Raw genomic sequence first — 21,150 nt, forward strand, 5'->3', positions numbered from 1 at the left:
TGGTAAAATACACAAATATCTAGAAAAATACAGCATGCCAGAACTCAATAGAGAAAAAAATTAAACCCTGACTATCCCTAACCATCAAGAAAAGACATGAGGAAATACAAGGTCCAGATGGTTTTGCAGGTCAGTTCCTATAATTTAAACTATAAGCAAATATTTAATGAACAAATGATAATTCCAAATTTACTCACACACTTTAAGAGAATAGAAAATGAGGCTGGAGATGTGGGCTCTGCCAGCAAGGGTGAAAAATAGAATGTAGCTGTTCAACAGGGCTCCCAGCCCCACTGTGGGCCATCTCAACCTCTTTATGCAAAGGGCAGCCTTTAACATCTCAGCCCACTAGACACCTCCAAAATTCCGCCGACTCTCCTTGGGTCAGTGTCAAAGTAGAGGACTCTAAACTTGAGTCCTGACTGGAAAACAGGTGGCTTTGTTACTGATGACCACTCCACACTGATTGGCCTTGGAGAGGTTGGAGATAAGGCCAACTAACTGTTCAGAGTGTGGGTGCATCATCAGCCTTGAACGCCACAGCTAAAGTCACTCATGGGCCCGCATGAATAATTCCAGTCTTGATTAGAACTTTCTCTGCCCTCACACAATCTTGAAAACAAACAAACAAAAAAAACAAAAAATGGACACTAATCAGAGTTGGCAGAGGGATTTCACTGGTCCAGTGGTTAAGACTTCTTCCAGTGCAAGGGGTACAGTTTCCAGTCCTGGGGAGCTGAGACCTCACATGCCTTGAGGCCAAAAACCCCAAAAGCAAAACAGAAGCAATATTGTAACAAATTCAATAATACTTTTAAAAAAGAAAAAGGTCCACATCAAAAAAAATTCTTTAAAAAAGAAACAGTTGGAAGAAAGGCCCAGACAGAGCAACCTCTTTGTTCAACTGTCATTAAACAGATTCTTTTTTACTGTTCTCCATTGATGGGTATAGCTTGTAGATAACCCCATGAGTAACCTCCCACACAGTGAAGAGAAATAAGTGGCCCTCTGTGTCCTGACCAGGGGTTCTCTGGTCATACACACACATACACAGCCTCCTGGAGCAGCCGCTGACCCCATTAGCCCACAGATGAAGCCCTACACAAAATTAGTGTATGTGGTCGTTGCTCAGGGTCATCCACAGGGATGCAATTAAGCAGCATAGTGTTCAATTTCAATCATCAACAGTGTAATTCAATTACGGTATTATTTGTAGGCTGAATCACAGGGACTAATCAAGAGGAAGACCAGATCAAAGGTTAACATCTTACTGGAACTTATAACTGGTCTTTTGTATTAGAAACAACTCATTTGGACAAAGGTTCTGGGTTTTCTAAGTCACCTTGTCCTAACTTTCTGGTATAAAACTCTTGGGTCCTAATTAAATACAATCACACTCGGGATACACCCCTTCAGATTTCAAGAATTCAGCTGTACAAGGAGTTTCACTTCATGTTTCTGCTTCATTTCCTATTTCTGCTTAGAAGGCATTTCTTTGTTTCATGTCTCCAGAGCAGACGAATGCCTGCCGATGATGGGGGTCACCACGCTTGCCTCTGCAGGGGCGTATTCGGCACTTGTGTATCAGGATGTCCTCTGAGTTCTCCTGGCCTGGTTGCTTCTGTGAGTGATCATCTCTTGCACCATCTGTACTGTTTACATTGATCACAAGAAGAGGGCACTTTTTTTTTGCATTAAAGGCTTAATTATATACACATTGATATCACATGCCCTAAGTATACTCTTCTGGAAACTCTTTTGGAAAGAGTTTTGGAAAGTGAAGAGTAGCCTGTCATACTGTACAGTAATTAATAAGGGGAAGTTCTGGTTATACAGTGTTATAATCATTAATAATCATTACTGAAGGAAATTGTGTCCATTTGAGTAGGAATCCATTTGTTTCTACATGTTGCTGCTGCTAAGTCACTTCAGTCGTGTCAGACTCTGTGCGACCCCATAGATGGAAGCCCACGAGGCTCCCCCATCTCTGGGATTCTCCAGGCAAGAACACTGGAGTGGGTTGCCATTTCCTTCTCCAGTGCATGAAAGTGAAAAGTGAAGATGCTCAGTCGTGTCCGACTCTTAGCTACCCCATGGACTGCAACCTACCAGGCTCCTCCGTCCATGGGATTTTCCAGGCAAGAGTACTAGAGGGGGGTGCCACTGCCTTCTAGAGTTACACTATTACAATCATTGATCATATATCGAACTATACATTTGATCAACTGCTTCAAGTCTAGTCATCATTTCCGTTGAAGGCTCAGTCATATACTTGGTAATACAAGAAATAATAATCTTGTGAAACAAGCAAAATACAAATGGTATAGTTAATAACACTAGTGGAATTAAAAGTATATATTTTAGCCATGAGCCTCCCACACCAGTTTTTTTTAAAGAGTGTCAAGACTAGGGAATGGGTCACTTACAGCAGAAATCTGATTTTTCATGTGGTTCAAATGTGTTACATTAAAGGATTTATCAGGTACAAAAATACAGCATTGAGTTTGAATTACAGCACAGATACCTCCCTGAGATGCTGTAAGGTGTCAAGGGTCTTGCAGTTGTGTGGCACTGCCTTTCTCACCATAGAGCTCTCAGAATTCAATAGGCTAATAGCCTACATAAATGCTTGCTATTTAGGGCACGCAGGAAGCCCATAAAAACTTCTTCACTAAGATAAGCATAACTGTGTTTTCATTAAGTGAGAGGATGCAGTGGTTTGAGTCCTTTACCAGCTGGAAGTAGTACTTGACACCCTTCGACTTCAAATGAGTGAGAGAATAGAAATAAAGAAAGGACAATATAAATGTTCACACCAAGACATAACCCCTACAGAATCTGTGATTCATGATGTCGGCGCCACAGTCTTCAACTTCCTTCTAGCTGCTCTATGCTCAAGCAAACAAGCTCTTACTTGGAAGGTGAATGTAGAAGGGAAGAGAGCAAAGCCACTGTGACCAACAGACTGGGGACAAGGACAGGACTGGACCTCCGCCTAGTGAACTCCCTAGACAGCCCTGCAGAACCCCAGGGGCTCTGCTGCACATCTCCATGAGATGAACCCAGGAGTGAAATGAGCCAGGAAGACATCTGGATCTCAGGCAGCCTGGACGCAAATCTGAGTCCGTCATTTACCAGCACTACAGCTCGGGTGGCAATAATGTCAGTAGTCATATCAACAAAACCAAGGCGATTTAGAGCTGGTGAGCACTTACCAGGTAACAGGCACTATTCTAAGTGCCTTCTTTACCTTAATTTAATCCTCCCAATAACATGAGATGGCACTGTTATTACCAATGTCTATACACTATGAGGAAACTGAGGCTCAAGGGGATCAAGCAATTTGCCCAAAGACTCCACAGCCAGTCATAAGTGGCTGAGCTGGGATTCAAACTCCAACAGTCTAACTGCAGTTTACATTAATAACCACAAAAATCCCTAAGCTCTTTGGCCCAATCAACTTGAAAATGAGGGTGGCTTTAATAATCTTGAGGAAAAGTATCCCACACAAAAGCATTCAATAATTATTATTCTTTTCATCGCAAATGGCATAGAACATATGCCCTCCAGACACTCTCTAATAAACTCAGTGTTGAATTATCTGCCAAATAGCTCCTGTCAAATGTCTGGGTGAGCCAATTACTGCTTAAGAGATAGCTCACAGGACATGCTAACCACAGAGTCTTCAAAAAAAAAAAAAAAAAATTAGTGATTTATTATTCCACAAGAATGAGCCAGAGACACAAGAGAGAAAATAATCAATGAAGTTCAGCATGTAGACAGACAGGGGATAGGTACAGAAACCAGTAACTGCCACCTAATAAATGAAAAGGGGAGCTTATTCAGAGAAGTAAATCAAATACACATGGGACCCAAACATCTATTAAGCACGTGTTCTGTGTTGTACTGGAGATGTACCAGCAAAGCCTCTGCTGCCACAGAGCTTACATCCTGGTGCAGGAGGCAGATAATAAACAGATGAATATGAACCTAATGGGTCAAATGGTAGTAAGTTCTATAAAGAAATAAAAACAGAATGCGAGGACTGGGGGAGGGATGTAGGGACGCTACATGAGAGAGTGTCAGGGAAGGCCTCTGCATGGTGACATTTCAGCCGAGACCTGACCTCAGTGTACTTGGAGAACATTCCAGCAGAGGGACAGCAAGCACATAGGCCCTGAGACAGCCTATGCTAAAGCAAGACAAGCAGATGGGAGGTGTAGGAGGTGCAGCCACACAGGCAGCCAAAGGCCAAGTCGCATACAGCATTGCTGCTTATAATGGGGACTTCGGATGCTTATCCTGAAATGCGAAGCCACTGAAGAGTTGTGGGGAGAGTGGTGTGATCTGATTCCTCCGCTGCTCTGTGGAAGACAAGGGGGCAAGAGCAGAGCAGAGCCCACTCAGAGACTTTGCGTTAATCTTGTAGACGCCAGGCGAGCCTAAGAGGCATGCACAAGCCTTAGCTAGACAATGAAAACCACAGCATGCAAATGGGTGAAATAAGGACCTGAATAAATGAGAACTCAGTTTACCAAGAGCTGACACCTTATCAGTTCAGTCGCTCAGTCGTGTCCGACTCTTTGCGACCCCATGAATCGCAGCATGCCAGGCCTCCCTGTCCATCACCAACTCCTGGAGTTCACTCAAACTCATGTCCATCGAGTCGGTGATGCCATCCAGTGCTTACTATATGGCAGGCTCTGTGTTAAGCCCTTACATGTATAAGCACAGCAACCTTCTTAGGTGGGTTCTATTATTATACCCATTTTAAATATGAGGAAGCTGAAGAACATATCATGCAGGTAACTTGATGCACAGCTAGGATTTGAAACAAGCAGTCTGGCTACAGGTGTTCCTCCAACCAAAGAACTCCTTGGAATGTTTTAGACCACCTCTCAGCAAAACTCTTGTATCTGTTCCAGAGACGCCCAGGGAGCCCTTCCAGAAGGAGTCTGCCAGGGTGGAGGCCTAAGGAAACAGGAGAAGGGGGGAGCACACAATGCTGGAAGGGAACAGGAGGGGAGTCCCTGGTTCTGCTCCAGGAACCACACCCACCACAGGTCCCTGACCAAGCCAAGGCCCCAAGTATTCAGACCCACGGTCCTCGCTCACAGACGGAGGGGACCATGCCAGACGCTTTGTCATTTCAGGGGTGTCTGCATGGGGAACTTCAGAGGCAGTAGGAAGTGACCCCACACAGGCTGCCTTCTTTAGGAGGTGTCCCACTCACCTGTCCCAGCTGTCTAAGAGCTCCTCCTGCTCCAGGGGCTCTCACAGTCTCCTTCTTGCCCCTGGGCTGGGGGCTCAGCAGTGCTGACCACCTGAGCTAGTCTCAGAGCCTGACTCTGTGACTCTGATCTCAATGCACAGGAGACCCTGGAAACTTCTGGGGGAGACTCTCTGAAAAGACTGCCAGGAAACCCACACTGTTGATCATTTCCTCTCAATAGGGCGTCCGGGACCCTAACCTGGAGCGAGACATCCCAATCTCCGGAGTCTCTGAAAACCCAGATGTTGGTCGGCCTCCTGAGGACCGTTTCTGTTCACTGAGAAACTAAGAGCCTGACAGATGACAGCTGGAACACGCCATCTGTGCACCACAGCACGCAGAAGTTTCAAGGCACGGAATACCTACCTCCTCTGCCCCAGGCGCAAACACCCAGGACCCCCAGTGCCTCAGGTGTCTCTCTGCAGGATGGGAGGACAGACACCGGGCAATGTCAGGTGCCCTGTGCACGCCCTGGGTTCTAGTCACACTCAGCCCAAACATGCCTTCTGCAGCCATAGCTCCACACAACAAGGAGCAAAGTCCCAAAGAAATGCCCAGTCGGCAAATAAGGTCACTGACTTGTATCAGGTAAGGATAGAAAGAAGGCCTGTGGCCTGCAGAGAAAAATTTCCAATGACAGGCTTGTTCCAATCAGTATGGGCTTCAGTTGTCCCCCATCAAGGAGTTAATCAGCCCAAACAGCCCACGGCAGTCCTTTCCAATTAAACAGCTTTGCTGGATCTTTTCAAGAGAATGTTCCTAACTGGTTCATACAGACATGAAGCCAAACAGTTGCAATAATATGGCATAAAGAACATTCTTCAGGTGATTAAGTGAATCAATACAAAACCACTTCCTGACAGGCATACTGCAGCCCAGCCAGGGAAGGGAAATGACACCGGTGTTAGAGGGCAAAGTCTGCAATATTGCAAGTTTCAGCTTGACTGAAACCACGCCGTACTGTGAAAACTTCATGATAAAATCAGTGCCACTGCACCTGTTGCAGCCAGGATCCAAAGGGGGACAGTTATTCATGTGCTAATATATGGCACAGCCGCAGTCTCAGCAGAGACCTAGACCCTTACCAGCTATCAAAGAGTCTGAGTTTGCACTGTTGAAAGAGAGCACACACAATAAAATAAAAGAAATCCAACAGGGGCCTTGTCTCTGCACCCAAAAGAGAAGTCCAATGAGAGGAAAATGGTTTCTCAGTGCGGAGGTCGCCAGGACCCCTGAGCATACCTGCGATGATTCCGTCCATCTGCTCCAGGGCAGCTTCTAGCACGTGACTGGCGTCAGAAGCCATGAGTCCTTTTCTCTCCGTCTCCTAATACTGAAGATTCAAACACAGCACAAAGGAAAAATTAGAGTATTTCATGTTACATACCCAAGACCACTGAGCCCTCTCATTCCACCATGGTAACCGCACTCTCATAGGAATCTGAGTAGCCCACAGTGGGTTTCTGCCACCTCCCAGCATGGGGACTCCATGAATCTTTAGCAGGTGATCCCACTTGTTTCTGTCACGAAAAGCCACTGGGGCTCTCCAGGGTCACCTGTGGCAGCGAGGTGGCGATTGCCACTGCCACCATCATCACAGTCCCAGCTCCAGAAGCTGCAGCCACCCCGGGGAAGGCTCGAGGCTCCCCTAGGGCTGCAGATCGCACACAGCTAGCGAGGACTCCATCGGGACGTGCCCTGCAGCCCTGGGTCACAGCAGGCATTTGCGGTCTTATACCTGCATCTGTCCCGCTACTGCGGTGTTCTCCTAGGGCAGGTATAATCCAGGCTGAGAGGCCTCAGCTGCCACTTTCACTTCTCATGTGGGCCAGTGGGCCCCGTCTAGGAAGGTTTCAGGCACACTGTTGGGGGAGAGCACAGTCTCTTACCATTTTAGTCCTTCCTACTCCACCCAGGACCATTCAAGGCGCAGAATCCCATCTTCTCAGCATGGAAGAATTTCTCCAAAAATACACTGTCTAGCCATTTCCCTGATGCTGGGCCTCCCTTCTAATGAGAGAGGTGGCAATTGGTTCCATCTCCAGACAACTCTGCCTCTCAGCAAGGTCTTTAAGCTAAACTGTCTTCCTGCAGCCTCGTCTCATTTTTCTTACTTCCCACCCTCTCCCTGGGTGTCAGGCCGAGACTTACAAGAGCAATTGTAATCCTGAGACTTAATTCGCATCTGTAAACTGGCGGCAGGTGCTATTGTTTGTCTGCTCATTCAGCAGAGCCCACATGTGTGCCCAATGGGCATAAGTGCTGTGGAGAAGAGAGGCAGGGCTCCCAGATCCAAGGGTGGATAGAGCAGGTCAGGCAACAGGAGATCTGTTGCTCCTTTCCCCCATAGAGTTACATCTTCAGAGTGAAGAGAGGAACGTGAGCAAGCACAGGAAAGTGGTTTGGAGAGGGTGTGGATAAGGATGTCAAGACCACAAAGAACCATGCTGAACGGCACCAGACAGAAAGTTAAATACTCTGGGTTCAAAGCTGGCTCTGCCATTTCCTGTGTGATCTCTGAACCTCAGTATCCTCTTCTGTAAAGTGGGAAGGATGACAGTACCAAACTCATAGAGTTGATGTCACAGTTGAATGAGTAATTAACATTTCATTAAAAATGCAGGCCTTCCATGTAGTAAGGATTCAATAAACATTGAGCCACCAGGGAAGCTCCAATAAACAGCCATTTTTAAATGACGTATTTGTGCCAGGATAGTTCACAGGATGAGGGACTTTAAAGTGGATCAGGTTTAGGGAGGGGGAACCTAGGTATGTCTAAGAGGCTGGCCTTGTGAGGGAGGTGGGCACAGCAAAGCAAGGTAAGCAAGTTGGAGGGGGGAGGAGGAGGGCTCTGAGTCACAGGGGCAAAAGCCAAAAAGGGTCAGAAATGCAAGAACCAGGGTGCAGTCAGCTCAGGAGAGTGAGAATGGGGGCTCGTGGAGGAGGTGGGAGCCTCCCTGGCACCTTGGGGCCATGGCAGGAGCCAGGCAGGCTGCAGCAAGGAGCAGCCAGGTGGCTCAGAGCACACACGGGTGTAGGTCTCAGGGTCTGAGTGGAAGTGAGGCTGGGGGGTGGGGGTTGGAGAAGAGGCAGCAGGAAAAGGGGAGAGAAGAGGGCCAGTTTCAGCACCCTCACCTGCTTAGCCATACAGACAGTACAAGAGTGAAACCCATCCTACCCTCCAAGGCCTCCCCAACCACTCCCAGGAAGAAATCCAAAGTCCATACCCTGACCTGCAGAAGCAGCTCGGCAGTATCTGGCCGGGACAGCCCCACAAGGCCTGCCCCTCTGACCTCCCTGCTTTGGCAGCCTCAGGCCCTGTCCACTCCCCCAGCACTCCGAGCCCCTCTGCCTCCCCTGAAACTGCACCTACCATTCCTCTGCCCTGAGATCACCTTCCCGGGTCTCTGCACGGCTGCTCCAGCCTCATCCTTCAGGCCTCAGCTCTGAAGTCTCTTCTCAGAGACGCCTTCCTTGCACGCCCGCATCTGAAGCAGCCCCTTGGCAGCACAGCAGTTCCAAAGTATCTCGTCCATCTATGCTTCCTCGCTGACTGGCCTTGCAAACCCTCTGCCTGGAAGCTGGCGACCCTGTCTGCTTTGCTCACTGCTGTGTGCCCAGCAGAGTGACTGGCCCAAGGAAACTTAAGAGTAAAAAGTTGTGAATAAATGATAGAGCTGTATGGCCAACACTGCCTAAACCCTGCTGTGCTGGGCACTGGTGTGGAGGGGACATTGATGAATCAGACCTCAACCCTATTCCCTCAGACCACGCAGTGTAGTGGAGAAGACAGAATTAGGAATAATTAGGATGCAGTGTGAGGTATGCTGACAGAGGCTGGTATGTAGTTTCCCTGGCCCATAAGGGCTGAGGAGGTACTTTCTCAGCAGATAAGGGTGATTCCAGGCAGAGGGGGGCAGTGTGTGAAAGGGAAGGAAGCGTGTAAAGACAAGATGTAGGTGGCAAACGTCAAAACGGTTGGCGAGATTATACAGGAGCACCCAGCTGCTCACTGTGAGTCAAAGCCCTCCACGGGATTTACGTAAGCGTGACTAGGGCAATTCAACAAGAGCAGCTTGGGAATCACACCCACAGCATCAGGGATCTGGATGCGTGCTGGGCAGCTCAAGTGGCCTCAGGTGTAAACTTGATAGAGATTTTTTGAGAGAAGGACCTTGTATTTCAGTAGACTGGCTCCACTGGGGGTCTTAGTCCTGGGGTGCAAGGTGAGAAGTCAGTTAGAAAGTGCCGAGCCCTTTAGGACACCTGCAACAGAAGGGCCATAAAAACGACCCACAGGCCCTCTGCCTAAGGATGAGTGTGTACTTGGCAGAGGGCAAGTTGGGTGGACCCGTGGGAGCTGGCAACAAGTAAAACATGAGTCAAAGGTATATCATCTTTACAGTCCAGAACCTGGGCCAGTAAGACTGGCAGTGCTCAGGAGCCGGAACCTGCTTTGGGCAACTGATGAGCTCAGTCCTGGGTCTAAGGTGATGGCAGGATGCAGGGAGAACAGGCTCTGCCAGCCCCTGTGAGGAGTCAGTGGTGTGAGGTACGGGGGGAACTGCTGAAGGGCCAAACACACCACAGGAGTGACGTCTCCAGGCCCATCTGTGAACACGGACACTCTGATTGAACAGGGAAGCCATGATTCCGTTTGCCAACCATTCCCTTTCTGGCAGCCTCAGCCATTTTCTCCCCTCACCAGTTTGGAGCTCCCCATCAGTAACGCACCCTGGGACAGTCCCTGCTCTCAAGGAATTGGGGGTCTCAGAAGCAAACGTGTCATCCAGCTGAACTCAGTGTGTCTGTTCACCCCCACAGTGACACAGCACCTCCCCAGGAACCTGGGTTCGTCGGGGATGTGGAGGTTAAGTGCACAGAGCACCAGCAGCTGCCTGCGAGGAGGACTCCACAGCGAAGTAAGGTGATGAGGGCGCACCGGGACAGGCTGCAACCCCAGGGCTGGGGGAGAGAGCAGGATCCAGGACAGCCCCCAAGCAGGTGGTGGGGAGGGGAAGTGAAATCGTGTTCGCCACCTGTGAGAGCGGGCTGCGGCAGCCCCTCAGGCAGAGGAACAGATGGTGTGCCCTGAGGACTTGAAGGCACCGCCGCAAGCCCAAGAAAGAGAGGTGCAGGCAGAGGAGGACACGGTGCTCTTAACACTGTCTACTGTCTACTGACAGTAGCTAAACCGGCCAAAAGCTGTTTTCTCTCTGGACACTTGGACTATTAACAGAGCCCTGCATTTGACCCTGACGAGCTGGCAGTCTTCTCACACCAAGAAACTGGCTCACACCGAGCTGCAGAGATAAGGTAAGGAATGTCGTTTAAGGAAAGGTGTGGTCCATTGCTCATGTATCCTTCTCTTCCCCCACAGGCCTCTCTAGATGCTGTCATCCTCCTACCGTCACGGTGCCCGATGTTGGGCTCCCCTCAACAGACCCTCCCCTCTGCTACCAGCCAGGGAGGAAACCACCCTGCAGCTGTGAGTCCAGCTGTGATAGGCGCCAAGTCAAGTGATCTGCACCGCACAGAGGGCTGTTTGGCACTTTGAACTTGAATAAGGGGCAGGGTTAGGTGACGTTTAGAAAGTGAGCCACGATTAGCCACCCAATGCCTGGTGGCCTCTAAGGCAGTTACTTAGATACGGTATTAACTACCTTTGTGTTCAGCAGAGGAGGATCAGAAGTAGGCAGGAACTGCTGACTAAGGTAAGGCTTGAAAAAGTAAATCTTAACTTGTCTCCATCCAGGCTGAAATGCAAGCTGCCATTCCATTTAGTAAACCACTTTTCTCTCAGTAAAGGTGGTTAGAGATGCCAAGTGTTTTGGGCAGGCTCAGAGTGTCCCGGATGGAGGAATCAGGAATAGGTCTGCAGTCCTGGTCCCTCCAGGGTCTGCTGACTCCTCACAGCAGCAGACAGACGCGCCCCAGCATTCCTGTACAAAGCAAGCCCTGGGGAGGAACCCTCAGCCAAGAATCCACCACTACTGAACTCAGATCCATCTCAGACCTCTCCGGCCCTCAGTGGCCAACAGGTGGTAAAGAAGTATCACCACATACTTTGTGGTTTATTGCCACAAATCGGAGACCTTCCCCACAATTTACTGGTCATCCATAAACCACAGCAGCTGGCTCTTCAAATGGTCATTTAAAGGAATATCTGTTTTTATTCCTAAGCTGAGGAGACAGCTTCTTAAAACTATATGGGAAACTTCTATCTTTGGGATAATAGAGCAAGAAGCCATTTTTAGCATTAAAAAATAACAACAATAAAGATGGAGGATGATATACAAAGACAGCTGATGCCAGTGCCTACATTTTCTATCACATCCCATATCAACCTAGATTGACGTTCTTTTTAAAGGACAAATAAGAAAGAACGTAGGGTTTATAGCCTGACAGTCTTGAGTTAAAACCTGGGCTCTGCTGCATGATGACTGTGGGCCTTTAGGCAGATTACTTAACCTCTCTGAGCCTCAACTGTCTCATCTATAAAATCAGTATAAAACTGACACCACTGTTATGGGCAAAAGTAAATAAGAGGCAGAGCTCAGAAAAATACAGGAGATTGAAGTCAAACATCTAATTTAGCTACCACTGAAACAATAGTAGAGGAATTTATTCTGAAAGACATAAGCCCACAAGGACATGGAGAATGTGATAAGAGACACAAGGGAGATGCCAGGGCAATAGCTATGCAGCAAGCAGGAAAGGGCAGTTGGTCCATGTGGGAGGGCTTCTAAAAGCTCTGAAAGATTTCTTTAGTAATAAGAAATTAATGAAGTATCTAATGCATCTAAACAGCTTAAGAAATTTATAAACTTGAAGAATTTAATTCCATGATAAGAAAATGCAAACCAAGCAATGACAAAAGAACTCCGAGAAAACCAAAAAGTAAAAATAGTCCTTGCAACAAAACACCGCATACACATGGATTTAACAGAAATGGCACTGACAGGATGTGGGGATAGAAAAGTGCTTGTGAGTGATGGGAGCAAGATTGGAGGGACAGCTGATTCATCTTCCAGGGTGGGAATTAAAGTCACCAGATAATGACAACCGAAAAAAGAATAAAGTAGCAGAACAAGCATTTTTTTCTAGTAACATGGATAAAAATACTAAGAGTTTGAAGTGGCTCCATCTCAGGAAGAGCAAGAGGGGTGTGCAGATGGGGAGATGGCCACTTTAACAAATCGTATACGATTATTTGAGCCTTCACATTGTGCATATATAGTGATTAAAAAAAAAATCAGAAGGATTAAAAGAGATAACGTGTGTGGTGTGCCTGGCACAGAGTCGAGATTTGATTGATTACTGGGTACTCATATCTCCTTGTAGCTACTGTATATCAGGCAAGTGTCTGTAGCTGCCTAAGAGTTTATCCAACATTCTGACTCAATCCCCATGTGCCACTTAGGAATTATTCTCCCCCTTTACAGACAGATAAAGCAAAGTGCCTGAGGATTCGCCCTGTTTTCCCTCCCTTCCTTCCACTTTTACTTTGAAGCAAGAACCCACCTAATAGAGGGCTTTGAGCACAGGAGGGTCTAACTTACCTTTTAAAAGGATTATTTTGGCTGCTGCTTGAACTGGGGGTAGCGGGGTGAAGGGGTGGGGGAGGGGTACAGCAGTGAATGCAAGAAAACCAGGCAAGAGATAAAGGTAGCTTGGACCAGAATGCCTGTGGTAGATGTTCTGATCCTTAATATATGTTGAGGACAAAGCTTGTAAGCTCTACTGATAGGCTGGGTGTGGGCAGGAGAAAGTGAAACCCCAGGCTTTTGCCCTGAGCTTCTGAGAGAGTGGGGAGAACTGTGGGAGCAACAATGCTGGAGAGGGTGGGGTGGGAAGGGTGTGAAATTAGGAGGTTGGTTTTGGAAATATTCAGTTAAAGATGCCCAGGGATACCTAGAGAGAGATTCTGAGTACAGTAGCCATTTGGAAATTCAAGATATTTGGAGAAATCTGGACTGGAGATATTTTGGGAACCATTTGCATAAAGGCAGTATTTAAACAACCACAGGAAGTAACTTAAAAAGTAGTGTAAGACAAAAAAAAAAAAAAAAAAAGGCTCCAGGACTCTTTGAAACACTCCAAATGTGCTGTCAGGGAGGAGAATCAATGAAAGGGACGGAGGAGGAACAGCCAGGAGAACTGAGACAGGGGTGCACCATAAACCATGTGAAAAGTTCGCGGCCGAGGATAAAACCAGGGGTGCCACGTGCTGCTGAGTCAGCCCAGAGGCCATCTTCTCTCCAGCGACTCGCTGGGGGTGACCTCACCTGCTCCACAACCTCACCTGCCCCGGCCTTACCGCACCCTGGGCGGCAAGAGCCTGACTGACTGCCCTGCCTCCAGACAGCCTCTCCATGCGCCGTGCACTGAAGGCTTTACTGACTCAACGCTCCTCAAACCTTCGTGTTAGAAGCACCTGGAGAGGTAATGGCGCAAGAGGCTCAGGTGGTCCTGAGACTGACCAAAGTTGATGGAATGCAAACACAGCTCCCAACCGGGCACTCAACTGCTTGTGGAGAGTTTCAGGGTCCCACCACCAGCCAGGGTAGAATTATGCTTCTTACCAAATTGACTCAACCTACTCAGCTGCAGCTCTACGTGTCCATCATACACCATGGCAAACCTCAGCCCCATCCCAACCAATGTCTTACCATCAGCAGGCAGATTCTAAGCATTAACTGTCTGAATCCAGGAGCTTTCCAGCTTTTATGCCCATGCTGGCTAACTTTCCATCTTCTCTTTGAGCCAATTCTTCCAGAAAACCCTGTGTACAGTCAGGTCACTTGAGATGGCTGTTCTCTTGCTCTCTGTATGTCCTCTGCCCAACCAGTGCCTGCTTCACCCTTATCTTAAGTACATGACTGACCTTCCTGTGTACTTGCCCCAGGTAATGATAGCGTATCAAAGGGATGGTGAGGGGCGTGTCCCTCTAGTGGTTTCCCGGTAACTAATGAGCCCACCTGACATCAATTCCCCCTATAATTAGTAATCTCTCTTTCTCCCGGGAGCAAAGACTGCCACCACGTCCTGCCTGCTGTCTGCTGTACAGGGTAGGGAGTCGCTCCAGGACCTTGCTTCAGACATGTAAGCTACTCCATTAAACTACTCATGTTTGTATCTCTATTATTGACTCTGGGCTCTTTCTTTGGTCTTGAAGCTGGGCAAGCACAGCCTTACAGGCTTACAAAATGCACCATGCTCAACCTGCTCACCTAAATGTGATCACCCCATCTTTGATCTTGCAGGAAAAGGCTGAGAGCAGCTGTGCGCAGCCATCTCCCTGCAAGCCTTCCATGTGACTGGGCCCCTGAGAGCATCCCCCCTCCTGGCCTGGGAAATCCCATGGACAGCTGAGCCTGGTGGACTATAGTCCATGGGGTTGCAAAGAGTCGGACACGACTTAGCAACTGAACAACAAACATAAAACAGCGGGAAACTAAAGCCTGGGAGGTTGTGGGGGCTTGGAGGAGGAGTGGCAGCAGGTGGCCCACCCCTTTCCCCACGCCTGACACCCACCTCCCCCCTTCTTGGCCTCACAGCAGGCCCCAATACATAGGGTCTTCCCCAAACCACCTCAGTGATGCCACCACAGTCTCCAAGCCAGAAACCCAGGGGTCAGCCCTAGCCTTCCTGCCCCTCACCCACATCCAGTTGGTCACCGTGCCCAGTAAAGTCTCCTTCCTCACCCACTCTCTGATCTGTCCTCTCATCCTCACCTGTCTGGCTTCAGGCCACATCGTCTCCCATCAGAACGGCTGCAATGGCTTCCTGGCTGGTTTTCCTGCCTGCAGGAAAACCCACGCCCAACTCATCCTCCACATTGGGTCTTGCACAAATCTAACCATAGTACCTCAGCTCTTGTACAATAATTCACCTGCTTCCTGTCACCCAGGAAACCACCCAGAGAGGAAGTTAAGGACCCAGGAGATAGTCAAGAGTGTGTGCTCTGTAGCCAGGCTTCCATTTGAAGCCACTTTTTTCCCATCAGGGGCCAAACCTTGGACAAGTTCCTAGCACACTGAGCTTATTTCCCTATTACAAAATGTAGGTGGAAACATACATGGGGTAGGATTGTGGACATTCCATGAGACAATGCATGTGGAAGCCCTTTGCATATAACTGGGTGAGAGTTTATAACCACAGCAGTTAAAATTCCTTAGATACAACAGCCAAAGTGGTTTTATCCCCACTGCCTTTACTCTAAGGCTTGCTCAGGATGCAATGTTTTTGGCCAAGACCCCCTTCCCACCTGCTCCATTCTCTCTCCTCTTTCAAGGCCCAATTCCAGCATCACTGATTCCAGTATCCTCTCCTTCCCCCAGATAGAAGTGACTGCCCAGGCTCGGTCCCCCTCTCCTTGCTCATGCCAGACTCCCTCACAGAACTCTCTAGAGCACTAGCCATGTAGGGTCCTTTGTCTGAGCAGTAGCTCCCAGTGGGCAGAGCTGTGTCTCTGAGCCCAGAGTGGGGCCCAGCACCTGGCCCATAGCAGCCAGTCAGCTACACTTGTTGGATGGATGAAGAGAACCACACATCTGCCCGAGGAAGGCAGCTGGAGGCTGACCAGGAGCAAAATTCCTTTCTGTCTGTGTATCAGTGAAACAAGTTGTCTCCTTCCAAAATACAGCTGGACAGGGACAGGATAGACATTCCCATTCCAGAAGGGAAAAAATGGAAGAATAAAGGTCACTAGTCTTGACTGGTGGAGAAGGCAATGGCAACCCACTCCAGTACTCTTGCCTGGAAAATCCCATGGATGGAGGAGCCTGGTAAGCTGCAGCCCATGGGGTCGCTAGGAGTCGGACAAGACTGAGCGACTTCACTTTCACTTTTCACTTTCATGCACTGGAGAAGGAAATGGCAACCCACTCCAGTATTCTTGCCTGGAGAATCCCAGGGACGAGGGAGCCTGGTGGGGTGCTGCCTATGGGGGTCACACAGAGTCGAACACGACTGAAGTGACTTAGCAGCAGCAGCAGTCTTGACTAGAAGCTGAGAGGCTCCAGGGATGGCAGGCAAGTCTGCACACGGGCCCCTGAGGCTGGCTGAGGTCCTGTCCAGCCTTGAGGTCTTTGTCCCCAAGGGGATGGGCCTGATGGTGCAGAAAAGCATCACACCTGGCCGCAGGGCCATGGCAGGGCCCACAGACACTCATGCAGTATCAGGACCCAAGGACAAGGCCACGGCCATTATTTTTCCACCAGGACAGAGGAGCCAGACACAGAGAGACATCCTGTCAGGACACTCCAGAGGAGTTAGAGCAGGGTAGAGGGACCTGGATACTGAGAAAGCTACCATCAGAATTGGTGACTGCCTTTCTGAGTCTAATAAAAGCAAAGAGGTGGAGCCTTGATTTCTTTAGTTAGTGAATAGAAGCTTAAACAGCCTAAGAAAAACTGCACAGGAGAAAATAAAAGAATGCCACTTAAGGTGAACAAGCATGTTTAACTTGTCCTCGTCTAATCATGGTATCAGTCACTCTAATAACAAGCATTTGTTTAAAGCTTTTGGCTGCAGAAATGTTTTTCACACACAAAGCTTTTCATTCCCACCTAAACATCCCAGATCAGACTTTTCAGATTAGTGAGACAGTTAAGCTGAGCCCAGTGGGTGCCAAGATCCATCAGACTCACTGAAGGGTCCAAAACCTTGGTGCAGGCTGGAGTTGCCAACTGACAACAGTGGACAGATGCAATATTTCTTGCCTGGTGTCTTTTTCCTGCTGTACCAGGTTAGTGAGTTATGTGCACTGGGCATTCCCAGCCACTCCTGTTGGGCGAGTTCCAAAAGATCCCTAAGGATATCTGCGCTGGAGCCCGGCTCTGCTGAACCCACAGGAAGGAGTCCTTTTGCTTTCTGGCCCTTCCATTTAAAGCCCTGCCCAGCTCCTGTCACGTCACTGCTCCTCCAACAGCCTCCTTTGGCACGTCTGAACCCAGATGCTTCCACTTAGTATTTACCCAAAAGCACTCACCCTTCTCACCAAACCACAGCCCTTTAAATAGGGCTGCATGATCCCAAACAGCTCTTCCACCAATGTGTCATAGGGGATTCAGTCCCCAAACTGAACATTATTCTCTGAAGAAAGGAACGAACAGCACCGGGTACTGAACCTCACCTCCAGACACCAGAGTCTGACACCCCTCGGCTTAGCTGTTCCCCAGATGCAGGACTGGCATGCTTCTCTTCCTTGGAATGGCAGGCTTCTTCAGAGAAACGCCACCCCAAAGACAGGAGCATGAGACACAAGCCCCACCCACAAGGAGGAGCAAGGGGACTGGTTGGGAAATGGGTGTGAGAAGGTGCGAGGTTGTTGGGCTCACACCCAGACAGCACAGCAGACATCCGGGCTAAGGGAGAGGGAGAGCCGACATTGAGTTTCCTTCACTGCTTCTGCTTTACCTGCCTGACTGTTCTCACTTACCATTTTCTGCTCTTGACTTTCCGCCCCCAAGCTGGTCTTTTCCCCCAATTCAAGGATTTATTATTGTGTAAAGAGGCCACAACAATCTCAGTGATCAAGGCCATGGACCTTAAAGTGAGCCTGTCAACGAATGGCTTGGGCAGATCTCAAAGGACAAAGGATACAGGTGCTCCATCAAGGAGAGGAATTGGGAGACCAGGTGATGAGGCAGGAATCTGAGCTTTTGGGAGGAGTGGGATGCGGAGCTGGACAGTGTCCAGGGGGCAGAGCATCACCAAGCCCCCCATCAGTTTGCTGCTCAACACCGTGCTTACGACAAGTACATCCGTATCCTCACTACAGCCACCCAGAGAAGTCGGGATGGGAGGTTCTTCTCCTTCCTGCTGAGTCTCAGAAGAGTCTGTCTGAGGGTGTCCCCATCAAGGCTGGGATGTGAAGGACCAGACCAGACAACAAACATCTCCCCCACTGGAAGATGTAACTGAGACCGTGGTAACCCCCACGGCTGGCCAGCAACCGTCCATCAAATGATGGCAGTTCCCACCACGCTAGTGCAGTCTCCATCTAGCTGTAAAAGCCACCTGTCTTGAAGGTCACAGAGGGTTTCCTCCCTCCCTCTTACAGAGGCAACAGCCCCTGTAAATCGACTTTGTCGTCATTATCTCATTTAATCTTCTTGGTAATATAGAATCCTGTGAGGGATGTAGTGCAGTTATCAGCCCCACCAACAAAAGAGGCACCTGAAATACAAAGATATTAAAACAGTGCCAAGGTCCCATGGCTGAAGTTTACCCACAAGGTCCTGTTTTTCACCTAAGTCCGCACCTGCTCTCCCAGCCACACTGCCCTAACCTGCTGATTTGCTCAATGCAGTTAAAGAGCTGGAAGATGGCAGAGTTGGTTTCCATGTCCAAACCAAAAGAGCTCAAACCGCCTACAGACATGAAACTAATCACTGCTCTGCGATTCTTCATGGGGACTCGGCCCATTGCCCGCCTCCAACTCGGTTACAAGACAGTATCTTACCTGAGAAAAGACACACAGAAAACAGTTCTCATAAAAATGTACGACCCCCCACAAATCAATATATTATTTCTTTTGGATTATCTATTTAACAAATACTATTTGCCCCCCTTTCATCAGTGAAACACTGTGGTAGATGCTATGAGAGGAAAAAAAATAGTGAATTTAAGACTGTGATTTCTCTCCCCCCGACCATGAATCTTTCATCTCTCATCCATGTCAATTAGACTATGAAGGCTTCGTGTAGAATTTGGCCTCTATCTAGGATCTGTGAGCCAAAGCTAACAAATCTTGTCTTTTGCCAGCTTAGACTTCAGAAATTCATAAATTAATGGTCTAATTTTAAAGCAGCCATGGTATGCTTTTGTGAAAAGAAAAACATCATTTCCCTGAAATTCCCATCCTCTCTAAAATTAAGTTCAGATGGCAATTAACTGTGAAATGTCAATTCTCCGATGTCACTAGCTCAACAAGCAAGTTTGTATTAGTTTCAGAAAAGTGGAATTGCGAAAATCAGCCATTTCCTGAGCATCTTATGGACAATGAGGTTCACCTTGTCATCCATTCATTCAAGCTGATCAACATCCAAGGGGAAGCTCCTGGGTGCCTGGCACCATGGAGACCCTGGGGATTTCCAGGGAGAAAGACAGACAGACAGACACACACACACACACACACACAAAGCAACAACACAGCAGGAGGTGTGCTCCTGGGAGAGGGAAGTTCAGCAGACTCAGAGCAGGGCAGCAGCAGGAGGAAGGAAGGACCAGTGCAGTGTGGGAAATCCTAGAAGGCTTCATGGAGGAAGTGAGATTTCTCCAGGTGGACTGCAGTCATTGGTGCAAATACATTGCAAGACTAAAGAGCATACGCTCAAGTTATGGGGAGAGGTGGGTGTACATAGAGCCCCGTGTGGCCAGAGAACAACTGGGAAAGAGTGGCAGCAAATGAGCCCAGGACTAGCCTGTGAAGGGCCTCTCACAGGATCTCACCCTTAGAACTTGGCCTTTATCCATCAGACACGGGGAACTACTGACAGGAGCTACCTAGAAGCTGCCTGTTCTTCTCCAGCAATAATGCAGAAGCAAGGAAAGGCGTACACCAAGACTGTATATTGCGATCCTGCTTATTTAACTCATATGCAGAGTACATCATGCAAAATGTCAGGCTGGATGAAGCACAAGCTGGAATCAAGAATGCTGGGAGAAATATCGATAACCTCAGATATGCAGATGACACCACCCTAAATGGCAGAAAGCGAAGAGGAACTAAAGAACCTCTTGATGAGAATGAAAAAGGAGAGTGAAAAAGCTGGCTTAAAACTCAACATTAAAAAAACGAAGATCATGGCATATGGTCCCATCACTTCATGGCAAATAGATGGGGAAACAATTGAAACAGTGACAGATTTTATTTTCTTGGGCTCCAAAATCACCGCAGATGGTAACTGCAGCCGTGAAATTAAAAGACATTTGCTCCTTGGGAGAAAAGCTATGACAAACCTAGAGAGTGTATTAAAAAGTAGAGACATCATTTTGCTGACAAAGGTGAGTATAGTCAAAGCTATGGTTTTTCCAGTAGTCATGTATACCTGTAAGAGTTGGACCATAAAGAAGACTTAGCACCGAAGAATTGATGCTTTCGAATTACGGTGCTGGAAAAGACTCCTGAAAGTCCCTTGGACAGCAAGGAGATCATCAAACCAGTCAATCCTAAAGGAAATCAACCCTGAATATTCACTGGAAGGACTGATGCTGAAGCTGAAGCTCCAATACTTTGACCACCTGAAGTGAAGGGCCAACTCATTGGAAAAGACCCTAATGCTGGGAAAGATTGAGGGCAGGAGGAGAAGCGGATGACAGAGGGCGAGATGGTTGGATGGTATCACCGACTTAATGGATATGAACTTGAGCAAGGCCTGGGAGATAGTGAAGGACAGGGGAGCCTGGTGTGCTGCAGTCCATGGGGTCACAAAGAGTGGGACACGACTGAGTGACTGAACAACAACAATGAAAGCAAGGACCTGGGGGAAGGGTCCTTCTCAGAGAAGCTCTCAAGGCTCAATGGAAGCCTCCTCCCGGAGTAAACCAGGATGTGGCAGCCTGTTCCTTCCCCATCCCCACCTCAGGAATCCTCCAACACTCTCCCCAGCTTCTCTGACTCACCTTCGCCTTTCACCACACCCTCATTTTGGACATTGAGGATGGAGGCCTCTTACTCCAGGCCGTTTGCAGTCAGCATACAGGACCATCCCCTAAATCTCTGCCTGCCTCTCTCCTCCCACACCCCCAGCTGCACCAAACCTGCTCCAGGGTTCACTCTGCCTCCCAGATATGAGGCGGGGTCGGTGGGGGGGGGGGGGGGGCGGAGTCAGGACAAGTCGTGGTCAGAAAGGCAGAGTGAGCTGGAG

At 48.6% G+C, this 21,150-nt stretch overlaps 1 protein-coding gene and 1 long non-coding RNA gene across 7 annotated transcripts in view; one reads left to right on the top strand and one right to left on the bottom strand.

Moving 5' to 3' along the window:
- Positions 1-21,150, bottom strand: part of PPFIBP2 (PPFIA binding protein 2) — a 157,225-nt gene that overhangs the window by 117,104 nt on the left and 18,971 nt on the right. For 2 of the 6 annotated variants that reach the window (XM_055548758.1, XM_055548757.1), the window contains exons 1-2: positions 13,945-14,194; positions 6,515-6,605 (exon numbers count right to left, since the gene is read on the bottom strand). In XM_055548758.1, the coding sequence (XP_055404733.1) occupies positions 6,515-6,578 (64 nt within the window). In that variant the 5' untranslated portion in view covers positions 6,579-6,605; positions 13,945-14,194. Of the gene's footprint in view, positions 1-6,514; positions 6,606-7,010; positions 7,135-13,944; positions 14,196-21,150 lie in introns of those variants that run through there. The other 4 variants (XM_055548754.1, XM_055548755.1, XM_055548756.1 and 1 more) reach the window with 4 other exon arrangements.
- On the top strand, positions 12,784-14,671 carry LOC129629014 (uncharacterized). Its single transcript, XR_008703043.1, has 3 exons — positions 12,784-13,717; positions 14,307-14,377; positions 14,539-14,671. It is a non-coding gene; the product is annotated as an uncharacterized LOC129629014 (long non-coding RNA).

The sequence above is a fragment of the Bubalus kerabau genome, chromosome 15 (assembly GCF_029407905.1).
Source record: "Bubalus kerabau isolate K-KA32 ecotype Philippines breed swamp buffalo chromosome 15, PCC_UOA_SB_1v2, whole genome shotgun sequence".
Taxonomy (NCBI): Eukaryota; Metazoa; Chordata; class Mammalia; order Artiodactyla; family Bovidae; genus Bubalus; species Bubalus kerabau.